Source organism: Cyanistes caeruleus, chromosome 5 (genome assembly GCF_971803275.1).
Source record: "Cyanistes caeruleus chromosome 5, bCyaCae1.hap1.1, whole genome shotgun sequence".
Taxonomy (NCBI): domain Eukaryota; kingdom Metazoa; phylum Chordata; class Aves; order Passeriformes; family Paridae; genus Cyanistes; species Cyanistes caeruleus.
This window is the reverse complement of record NC_141705.1, coordinates 24110257-24122273: the sequence shown is the minus strand read 5'-3', so window position 1 is coordinate 24122273 and position 12017 is coordinate 24110257. Positions and strand designations below refer to the sequence as shown.

General features: G+C 34.8%; 1 protein-coding gene across 9 annotated transcripts in view; it reads left to right on the top strand.

The window, feature by feature from the left end:
• The window catches only part of ATP8A1 (ATPase phospholipid transporting 8A1), a 102008-nt gene that overhangs the window by 39316 nt on the left and 50675 nt on the right, over positions 1 to 12017 (top strand). For all 9 annotated transcript variants that reach the window (XM_086888363.1, XM_086888365.1, XM_086888364.1 and 6 more), the window contains 6 exons: positions 105 to 210; positions 1389 to 1471; positions 1654 to 1703; positions 7057 to 7126; positions 8095 to 8179; positions 11755 to 11894. In XM_086888363.1, coding sequence (XP_086744489.1) covers positions 105 to 210; positions 1389 to 1471; positions 1654 to 1703; positions 7057 to 7126; positions 8095 to 8179; positions 11755 to 11894 — 534 coding nt within the window. The remainder of the gene's footprint in view (positions 1 to 104; positions 211 to 1388; positions 1472 to 1653; positions 1704 to 7056; positions 7127 to 8094; positions 8180 to 11754; positions 11895 to 12017) is intronic.

The window sequence follows — 12017 nt, the reverse complement described above, 5'->3', positions numbered from 1 at the left end:
TTAATTAAATTTTTGTGGGCTATCATTTGTCTATATCTATTATTACATTTTGTTTGTTTATTGCTTAAATGATTAATCACACTCTGACCTCTTTTTTTTCTTAGCCAACTGCACCTATAATATGTGAGTTCTTGACAATGATGGCAGTGTGTCATACAGCAGTTCCAGAAAGAGAAGGTGATAAAATTATATATCAAGCAGCATCTCCAGGTGAGACTCAAAAAACTCAGTGAACACATTCTATCAACTCCACAAGCAAATTTTATTTAGTTTATTGTTTTTGAACATACTTCCAAAATTTAAAAAAAAAAAACCACAAACTTATCCCTCAAAAAATAACTGGTATCAGCTAAAATCAGTTTTGTAAAAAAGGATTCAGAATTTTTAAGTTTTTTTTAGAAAATGCATTTGAATGTCCCATGGACTATGTAAGGGCAAAGAATCAGCAACCATACAGCACTACTTAGGTGTTGTCAGATTGCTGTGGAATTCTAGAGTTCTCAGAAGTAAATAAAAATCAAATCAGGAGACAAATTGATGCCCTTGCTTATTCTATATGCCTACTCTGTACTTGGTAACCATGATACTGATTTAAAACAGAGACTGTGTAATCAAAACAGAAATGTCTGTAATAGGATAGAAGTTGTGATAAATTCTGTTAAGGATTGAGAAAAGGTCTGTTTCAAGCCAGTTGTGGTTCATAGACAATTTTTTAATTCAGAAAACGATGAAACAAGGCAGAATGATTAAAATATGCACAACTCTGCTGAGCTAATGTGTTACAATTTATGATGCGAAAAATGGCCTAAAGCGTAGAGGTTCTTCCTTGGCTCCCCACTCTAGGTAGCTACCTCTCTGAATCCTGTCCTTCAACAGCTGAAAGACAAGGGCAGAGGCAGTGCCATAAAGTTAACTAGGTCATGGCAGTGTTTTACTGGGCATTGCAAGCAAACTCCATTCTGACATCCTGAACCTCTTGGAGAGCTGATGACTTTTGGAGATGTGATTGCTGGTTTCCTGAATGTAGATGTTGAAGTTTTCTGTTATTTACAGGAATGACTTACCACTCTTCCAAACCAGAATTTAAACAAAAAGCATTGTATATTGTCCAGTGAGCCACTGAGAAAGGTGCTAACCTAGGTGCTTTGAAGAGGGTGCTCTCATTACTGAGCTGAGAGGTGTGTTCCTTTCAGGGCTTATTTTCTCTGAACTGTAAACTCATTTCATCCATTTTCACAGGAGAAACAAAGAGTTCCAGTACCACATTTAATCTTAAAATCCATAAAGGATAAAGGAAGTGAAAAGTAGAAAAGCCTGGACTGTGTTGATTAAATCATGATTAACAGTTTTCTGGTACATTTGTAAAATAATTATTTAACTTGCTGCAGATGAAGGAGCATTGGTCAGAGCAGCCAGGAATCTTCGTTTTGTATTCACTGGAAGAACGCCGGACTCAGTAATCATTGAGTCTGTAAGTACATTGGAGTAACATTAGAATTAACTGTATTTGCTTCTGCTTTAGTTTAAGTAATCTGAATAACTGCATTATGATACATTTGTATCAACATGTTGCTTGGTTGATGTTGGTTCTTTTGCTTGAGATTTTTTTTCTTAATTCTTAACCTTCTGTTTTGTTTTTTTGTTATTCTTCAGTTGGGACAGGAAGAGAGATATGAATTGCTAAATGTCCTGGAATTTACAAGGTAAATTTGTACTTGGTATCTTTTTGTGAAAATAATTGAACACTTCTCTCAGGGATAAAAATGCTCACACTTTTTATATTTTTACAAGCAAAGTATGCAGGTTGTGTAGCTTGTATCTGTGTAATACATAAACACACTATAGACAAAGCAGAGTACATGTTTAAGATTACACTTCCTGGTTTACTGTAAAACATTTTTGGAGGCTTTTTTTTCTTGTCTACAAGACTTCCCTTTGCTCCAAGATTAAAAAAAACTTTGATCTCAAAACTTAAAAAATATCTGTGAAAAAAAATATAGGAAAGTATGCAAACTTCTAAATGTATTTCTAAAATCCCTAGCACCATATGATTTATTAAAAAGTAAGTGTATTTATCATGACTGATAAAATAAATTTTGCATTTGACCTTAAATACGCTTGTATAATTATGGCTTGTTTAAATACTCTAAAGTGAGACTCATTATCTTCTGAGAAGCATCACTACAGTGTTGACCAGCTGGTTTACTTGGGATATAAGTTTATCACATTTTTGCTTTCAGTAAAAATTTTGTTTTAAAATCCTTGAAGTTATAAGTGTACCCATAAGAAGTATGGATGCAGTTTGAATTCTTATGTAGTGCTGTTTATATTGTATCTGTGTATGCTGTCTGTGTTCTAAATGTTTGTGTAGGTCTACTGCTTACTTTGGCACAGGATAAGGAAGAGATTTGCATGTAGAGGAAGTTTCTTTTTTTCTTAAAATGATTAGTCATAATTGTGCCTGTGGAAAGTGATTGTTGTTTTCCTTCCTGTTGTAGTATAGTTCCCTTGAGCTTAGCTAAAAACAAAACAAAAAAGAAAAATAAAACAATCCAATGCATGAGAGACTGAAGATGTCTAAGTTGTGTGAAATCAAGAGTAGTTGCCTATAGCTATAGTAATAGCAATAATATGAAACAATGAAAGATGCAACAGAAAGTAATTTTTATAGTTTTGAATTTCTTTTGATGTCTGTTTGCAATTAATGTTCGTTTTATATATTGTGGAGGACATATATGAATTTTTTAGATTTATGTCATGGTTTAATTTTTGTTGTCGGCATTGCTTGCATTTTCTTTTTTTCTTGTAATTTAGGAAGTATGTAGTGCAAAGTGAATTGCTATTTATTTGGCTTCTGTAAAAGTTCATACTGTGTTTCTGGAGTAGCAGTGAAGGATTTCTACTTTGTTTCTGGTTTTGATCTTTGTCTTGGTTTCATAGATTTTTTTTAAGCTTCTGCTTAGGTCTAAAATTTTAATTTAAACAGTGATACTTTATAGAGATGGGAGAATTGCTTTTAAATCTCAGCCTTTAGAGGTATAAGTTTTTCAGTGGATACTGATCCCACAATTTTATTAAGTATTTGGTTTTTATAGATGTTTTTGTTCTTATTCTGCAATATTTAGGTGTGCTTGGAATTGACTTGTTGGAAGCACTAGGGGTCACCCGTGTTCCACAGCAAGAGAAATTTTGGCTCCAAAACAACACTATTTGTATGGGTAGGAGCATGTACTTTTGGAGAAAGTTGTTTTGAATAAACTGTTGAGAGTTTGCAGGTGTTCCAAGTTTTTCCCAGAAAAAATGCAAATGAATTCCTTGCCACTTCCCAGTAAAGGCTAGATTAAGACACTTCTGCAATTAGAGTGCAACAGTGTCAACACTTGATAGGACAGTCTTCTGGAGAAGCATTTTACAGAAGCAAAACTTGTAGGAATACTTGGTAGACTTGTCACTTCTGGTATTCTCTCTTCTTTCAGTGATTACACTTGGGCCTGTGAAAAGAGAAGTAGACTTATACAACATAGTAATAATACTTTGTTCATAGCAAGGAAGTATAAATGTCAGTCTAACTGGCAGGTGAGCATACTGAAAGCATACTGAATGTACTATAATTTGCTTAAAATTAGCAAATTGTGTCTTAATAACTTGCTGAGTTTATGTAGCCTCCAGTAGATAGTCTGCTCAGATACCACAACTGCTGTCATACCTTTAGTTCTAGGAAGTGAAGGGTTGTTCAGATTCTCTGCTGTTCAGGCCTCCCTGTACTGTTAGGGAAGGAATTGTGCAGTGTTGTGCATGTTCTTGTATTCTGGTGCTGTAACGTACAGAAAAACTGCAGCTGTCTCTTGGCAGCCCAAACCAACTCCTAGGATATGTGTCTGCAGGGCAGGGGAAAGCAAGGCTCTGTGTCAAAGACTCAGAAGCGTGGAAAATCTTAAGTTTGGTTTCATCCCTGTGCTAGCTACATCCACTCTTTTCACCTGTGCCCGTTGTGAAACTGAGTAAGATGCTGAGTGTGTGATTCCTTGTGTCATTAAGGATAAGCAATGTCCACTATCGGTGCACAAACTGCACATCAGTCCTTGCATTAACATGTCATTTCTGGCAATGATACTGAATGAGGGTTTGATTTGTATCTGCTTGTTTTCCTAGAGGAAAGAATTGCATTTTTAGTGACAGAATTAATTTCACTGGCAAGTATTGAGTACATATGTAATTATAATGTCTCAATATCTGGAGTATGTGCTATCTGTTGATTTAATGACTGATTTCCCTGGGGCATACCTCCACAGCCTAGCAGAAATCATCTGTGATAGTTAGAGTTTAAAGCTTCTTGTCTGAATTCCTGTATTTTTGATTTACCAATGTAAATGCTAGTGTATTTACCTGTAATTCATACCTTGATTAGTGTCTCGTGTGTGATTGATTTCATGAGTGATCCACATTGTCTCAGCTGTTGTACTGAGCAGACAGAAGGCATCCTAGAACATTTGAGGCCCTACCTCTTAGTCAGAGAGCTCCAGAATACACTGGTTTTGTGAATGAAGATCTGATAATTCTAAAAGTAAAAAAAAATGAGTGGCTGACAGAGGAGGTACCAAAACCTCTGTAGCAGTGTTTTCTGTGGTTGTTTAATCTTAAATCAGATCGTAGAGTAACTGGACCTATCAATTTCATCTCCATGGGAATTACCAGCTATTCTGCCTCTTTGTAACAGCCCAAGGGGTTACCCAGCCTTCAGGTACACAGAGATCACAGCAGTGGGTTTGCAGAATTCCATAGCACACAAGGACATGGGGCACTTTTTCTGGCTTTTTGTTTTGGTTTGTTTTGGGGTTTTTTTACAGATTATTAAAAATTACTGTTAGCAAAGGAACGTATACAAACAAACCTTGAGGATTATTTGCTTGGGGCTGGCTCTTCAAGAGGCTCCATGTTGAGTACAAGCAAGTCATTTGTGCATGGCACAGACATGAGGGAATGCAGGACAGCACCACATTCAGCAGTGAGGAGATGCTGCTAATTTCTGTATTTCACTTGGGACAGGCAGTAGATGATGGTGTGTTCTTTTCTCGCAGACCAAATTTATTTTGCCAGATTTTTGTCAATTCCTAATTTTTTACTGTATTTTCTCCCTTTTCTAGGCAAAAAAGTTCTAGTTACTATTTCTTGTTTTGTGCATATTGATGGTATCTCAAGATGTGTCAAATTTCTAGGCTTGCAGGCATTTTCTCTGTCACTCTTTCAGCAAAAATCTTCTGTTCAGTATTTTTCCTGTTGTAACCAGGTCATTGTGGCTGCTTACACCACTTCTATGGAGAACAAGCAGAACAAAACAGTGGTCTCATACTGTCAGTTATTTGTAGTAGTGCAATTTTGTGGCATACTGTAGTTCACCAGGAAAAGGAAATAAAACTGTCACTGCTATGAAAAGCCTCATAAAAAGTTAGAAGTCCTTGACAGTAACTCTTGGTCATTAGCTTTATTGCAGTTTTACTAAGAAAGTTATGTCAGTCAAGCGTCAATATCTGTCTGTACAGCTAAAGTTTCAGAATGCTACAGGAAAATATTGGTTATTCTTTGATACATCTTCAGTAGAATAATATCCAGCTCCATGCAGGACTTCAAGGTTGCAGTCTCCTGGTATTGCAAGACAAGTATAAAAGCACTGAGTTTTTACTGTCAAGGGCAAATATATCAAATTATTGTTGATACACCCCCTAACCCACTGTAATTCCTCCTCTATTTCTGAATTGAACATTCAGGTAAGTGTAATGAATTCAAGCAGCAGTAGACTAGATAGTCTTGGCTGGAATCAGTGTGGATCTGAGACTTGCTTTTAGTTCAGGCTGTGCTGTCTAAGTGGATTCCCAGCTGGACACTATCTAAAGCTTTTTGGAATTCTACTTATCTGAGGTTTAGAGATGAAATGGGAAAGAAGTTGCAGTAGTTAATGGTTTTGTACGTGCTTTTTGTTCCATATTCATGGTAACAATGTAATTTAATATTGTTGTTCAGAAATTTTTGAACATACACTTGAATACTTGAAGCAAAGTGCACATTCAGGTGGAATTAGAAAATGTTTTCCTGAAGATACTCTTCAGCCCATTACTTCACCTCTGATTATAAATTTCTTTCCTTCACCTATGTCCACAGTCCAGTTACAGGATGTTTTCCATGGCAGTCTGAACATTCATACAATAATGCTCTTTGATGACATATAAATGGGATCCAGTTCCAACAGGAACCAAAATTTTAAAGGACCATTTATTTCCACCTCTATTTCACTGTGAACTGTTATGTGAGAAATGTTTTGTTCCCTGAACAGTTTCTGTAGATTTATTTATAAAGTTGAAATTTGAAAGACTTATAATATAAATACGCATCTTGACAGGACATGATCTTGCACCTAAAGAATGCTTGTTGGCGAACCTCAATGGAAAGAAGACAGAAAGCACACCATGACAGTATTCTCCATGCTGTCCTCCAATTTCTACCTTAGTTATGATGGCAAAAAATAAAAATAACTCGGATTTTATTATCAACTGAGAGCCAGGGAGTAGTTAAAATTAGTCCAGCCCCTTTCCAGTTCTTAGCATACTGAAAACTTTGCTTAATAAATGAAATTCTGGGATAACAGTAATAGGATTGCAGCATAGTACACAGTGTATGAGTGACTGGCTGACTGGGAAGGAAGAAAAACTGGAACGGTCCATGATACACTACCTCTTTATGATGCTGGTGATAAATACTTTGTGCTTTAAGGTGTTTTTTTGACATCAGTAGAGAGTATTTAGATGAAGGTGAAAATTCTTAAAATTATTTTGATGGGGAAAAGGCCTACAGAAGTATTCACAGAAAAATAGCATTCATTTTAATTGTTAGACACGAAAACTGTTTTCCATCCCAGTCAGCTGAGAACATAATTCAGAATAGATACCACTGACTTTTTATCCTGTGTGTAATATAAGATATATAATGATATTATTAGTTAAAATATTGGTAAATGCTTGTATTTATGAACCACCTTATACAGAGAATTTATTTCTCTTTCAGCTCTAGGAAGAGAATGTCAGTGATAGTTCGCACACCATCAGGGAAGTTAAGACTCTACTGCAAAGGAGCTGTGAGTTTTATTCTGTTTTCATTGTAACAAAGAATACATGCTACCAGTACAAATATGAAAGCAAAAGATTGTAATAACTGTAGTCAAAACATTTAAAATGTGGGGGAAGGAATGGTGATGTGCTCCTTGCAATTTACATTGTTTTGCTATGTAGCTGTTGAATGTGATTAACTAGTTAGAGTCTTCTCTTTTACTAACTGCCTATGAAGGTATGACAGATCTGTTCAAACTTTCTTTTGTACTGGACTAATACCTTTATGCTTCTTTCTGTACTCTAAGAAAATGGATGAACATGTATTAATTACTTACTGGAGTAGCTGAGCATGAATTACTAGATACAGATAGTAATCCAGCATAACTGACTAGATGGGAATTTTAACCAACCATTGATATTACGCAGAAGTAAATTTTCCTAAAAGCAGGACCTGTGGAAAGATATCCTTATCATAATGCATATGGGAATGGCAGAGTTGCTCATTAGTTCTCAGTCTGTATGTCAAGTTGGAGGGGGAGGGAGATGAAGTTCAGTTCCAGAATGTTTTAAGAAAAGGAAGTTTGTTGAACACAAGTGTCTATTTTATCATCTCAAGTGAAAGACAAAAACTGTTGTTAATATTCTGTGTATTAAGCTGGCTACAAAAAGCAGTTATGAAGCACTAATTTTATTTTGTGAGTGTAATATTAAAAGAGGAAGACAACATTTTGGCACTTTTCAAAATGAAGGAAAATAACATTAAAAATGTAGAAGGAAAAAAAGCTGCTTTATAGTAGAATTTTTAAATTTAGAAAATCTGAGGATTGCAATGTCCTTTTTTAACTTCTGAAATAAGATTGTCTATTAATTTTTGATGCTTAAAAAGCACAGTTCTATTTTTCTGCCATTTTCCTACATGATTTGTATTGTTTACCAAAGAAATAAACCATTTTTCTATTAAAGTTGTTCTGAGCTATATTTACTTGTTTTGTAGGATACTGTAATTTATGACCGTCTTGCTGAAAGTTCAAAATACAAAGAAATCACCTTAAAACATCTAGAGCAGTTTGCTACAGAAGGTGGGTGATGTTATTGAATATAAAAATAAATATGAAATTCAGTAACTGCTCAACTTTCTAGTTTTTCAATTTTGTCTTGCTGTAGTGTTTTGCTCATGTTAAGTTTGAAAATTGCATTTTAGCAATGTCTCCTTAAGTCTTCCTCTTCCTAGGAAATTTCAGTAATTACTTCATGCTTAAAAAAAGCCTGAAAAACAACCTACACACCCACAGTGTACACAGTAGAATCTTTTAACCAAAACATATTTTTCCAGAGAGCAAACACACAGGACATTGTTTCTGTGAAGATCTCATGTCCCATGGTCGCTTTCGTGTCCCATACCCAGTGAATGCTGTAGGGATGGCACACAGGAAGAAGTAGCCAAAGTAAAGATGGTTGGAAATTATTAGCATAGTGCTTTTAAGGTAGCTTTTAGCTGTATTGTTTCTGTCACCAGTCCCAGTAAGGGAGATTGCCAGCATCCATACCGTTTGTTTTGGTGTCTGCAGTTTTAATAATCACTTCTACAAAACAGTTGCCAAAGGTGGGGGACCTCTCTCTGAGAGTTTGTGAAGTAGGAATAGTAAGCAAAATTTAGAAGACTGTGAAATTAAGATGACTGATACAATTAGCCAGTTAGTTATTTAATTATAGTGAATTTCATGGTACAGATGTGATGAGAAAAGCAGACTGTAGAAAGGTTTCTGCACAGTTCCTAGTGTTCGATTAGTGTTCCTTAGTATTTCAGGAAAGGATTATAGTGTACTGTGCAGTATCATAGTGTTACAATTTATCAATGAGTTCGTAGAGAGGAGTTGGAAACAGAATTAAGAGTTATGGGAATCTGAACTGCAGAGTTTTTGCCTCATTTTTCTAATACACTGCTACTAGAACCTTAAAGTTATCTTTAATGTGTCTTAGGAAATAAACTTACACTGGAAAGCAAATTAAAAAATAATGTGTTTTTGTTAACTGATCTCTGGCCAGATATTCTTGTTATCATGAAATGTCATTTTTTTGTCATTCATATGACCTCTAGTTTTTGTCTTTTGGTTCATCATGTAATTTTGAGTTTCAACTAGTGTTCATTCAATTAAGCAGCCTCAGTCTCTTGGTTCTATCATTGACAGCAGAAGCAAGTCACAGATCTGTTTCTTTTGTTAGTTTTTCATATCAAGATCTCTGCAGGAAACATTTGGTTAGTCTTAAAGAATCTTAAAGTAATAAAGTTAGAATAAATTATACAATAAAGTTGAAAGCAGAACTGTATCCAAACAAATTTGACTGATGGTACAGCCCAAAGTCTTAAATGCACAGTGGGGTTATAGAAAGGCTTAACCAGAATTAGTCAAGAAAAGGTTACTTAGGTGTGAAGTTACTTTGGGTCATAAGGTATATATTTGGTTACAGAAGTAGAGACAAAAATTACAGACAAAATTAGATCACAATCTGCTGTCCTGTGTGAATTGGTGTGAAAATTTCAATCCAGTTCTTAATTACCATTCTCATTAAATCAGTAGTGCAACTCCATAGCAGTTAGATTGCAGTAAATAAATCAACATAAAAGATGCAAACTTCCACCTGTCTTTAGACCCACTGTACATATGATGGGATTAAAAAGTTTGTTCAGATATTTTTTGTATCCTTCTTTTGAACAGATTAAAAGATTCACTGTTCAGAAGAGTGAATTTCTAACTTTTTAAAAAGCATAAAATTCAATCTTTTTAAAAAAATCACATATCTCTGGATTAGATTAAAAAATTAGTATTTATTTTTGCTTCAAATTTAAATTGCAGCCAGCTATGTTGCAAAGTTTCTCATGAGTATCCTTTCATGTGGTAGGACAGTATGTCCTTGGCATTTGCTGCCTGCTCTTGGTGTGTTGTTCAAAAATGAAGTGGTTAGCATGGTTGGCATTTATATGTAAGCGTTTATTAAGCTTTAGTGTTAATGCCTGCTTCAATAAATAGAAAAATCCTCTGTAATTTTCCTGTGTTGTTTCAGTCTGTTAAGAACCAGGCTTAATGATATTTTGTTTTCCACATTTTATTTGGAAGATTCTTTTAAATCACAATGAAAAGAAGCACATAGAAAACTAAAAAAAATTAATTAGGCAGTGATTTAAAAAGAGAAAGCAAATACCTTGAAAAAACTATTGGCTGACATTCCATACACTTGGATTTCTTTTCTTCATTTTATCATCTGCAGAAAATATGTTGAAAGCATTGTGGAAATAGTATCACTGTGAGTGGATAGTAGATTCCTTTCCTCCCCTTCACCTATATTCATTGCTTTGGACCTTGTTAGTATATTCCTATTATGCAGAGAAAAAGGTTCAGTTGAGTTGTTAGCCTTGAGTTTATTCTTCTTAGTCTAGAAGTGAGACACTGTGTTCCAAATGCTGTTTAGTCATCAAAATACCCTCTTACACATGGTTTTTATCCTGAAGATACTAAATTACTCTAAGGCACATGTATTATTTCATGCCCAACCTCTTATAACTTCAAAATTGCTGCTGGTGCTGAGCTGTATGCTCCAGAAACCTGTGAACAAATAAAGGTTACACTTAACTATCCCTGGCTGTGGTGCTGTTCATCTCTAGAGCAGAGTGGGGAAGTGACCGAAGGGTAACATTAATCCTGCCTGCCCCACTTCTGCTGGCCTGCAAACTGTGGGTAGTATATAAAGAGTTATGTCAACTTCATTCTCTAGAAATCTGGTAATATGTGAAAATGAGCTGTTAGAAAATTCACACCTAGCTACTTAAATTGAGTGTAAAACGTGTGTTGTCAAAAAATAGATATTTCTCAAAATCATGCAGTCTCAAATTCCTGCTGTAATGCTTAATTCAGATTTCTGCTGAAGGAAAAAACCTGTTAAAAATATCAACCAACTCAAAGGTTTGTAAGAAAAATTGCCAAATGGTACATAATGATTTTAAGAATTTGGAAGGCTGAAACAATCTGTGAAAAGGGAAAAGTTAAATGAGGGGATTCAAAGTTGGCTTCTAGATAATAAATTTCAAACTAGAATTTCATAAGAGTATTGAGGAGGAGTGAAGAGGGTAGTTGTAATATTATGCTTATTTTAACTTCTATTAATTAATTAAATTTTATAATTTAATTAATTTATAATTATAAATTGTAATATTATATATTTTAACTTTACTGCTTTCCAGCATAGCAGCATTTAAGTTTATAAATATTTTTCTCAGAAATGCAATTCAGTTTTACAGTTTTAATGTTTCAATGTACATACTTGTTCAGCAAGTGTTGGGATTTCTTCATGTCTTTTTCGCAGTTTAAACTAAGTGAAATCTTACATAAAACTTTATTATTTATTTTCAGTGAAATACATCACCTGTATTACATTCAGCTGCTTTGAAACTGTTACTCTGTTGAATAAATTTCTATTTATAGTTCATTTTTGCTTTATGTGTATTTAAAAAGTTCTTCAAGATGTGCAGCAATAATTTGAAAACCAGGCATAAGCATAAATAAAATACAGAATAATTTCAGCTTTCAAAAGGTGCTCATTGCAGGCATAACAGGGAAGGGACTAACAAATCCTGAATCACTATCTACTTTCTCTCTAGGCTTAAGAACTCTGTGTTTTGCTGTGGCTGAGATTTCAGAAAGTGATTATCAAGAATGGTTAGATGTCTATCACCGTGCTTCTACAGCTATACAAAACAGAGTACTCAAACTTGAGGAGAGCTATGAACTAATTGAAAAAGTACGTGCAGCTTGATGTGGCTTTCTGTGGTTTGGGCTGGTTGGGGAGAGGATGGGGGGTAGGCAGAGGGATGAGCAGAAGAATGTTCTTAGTTATTGTCCTTATTTTCTATACTGTGAGAAG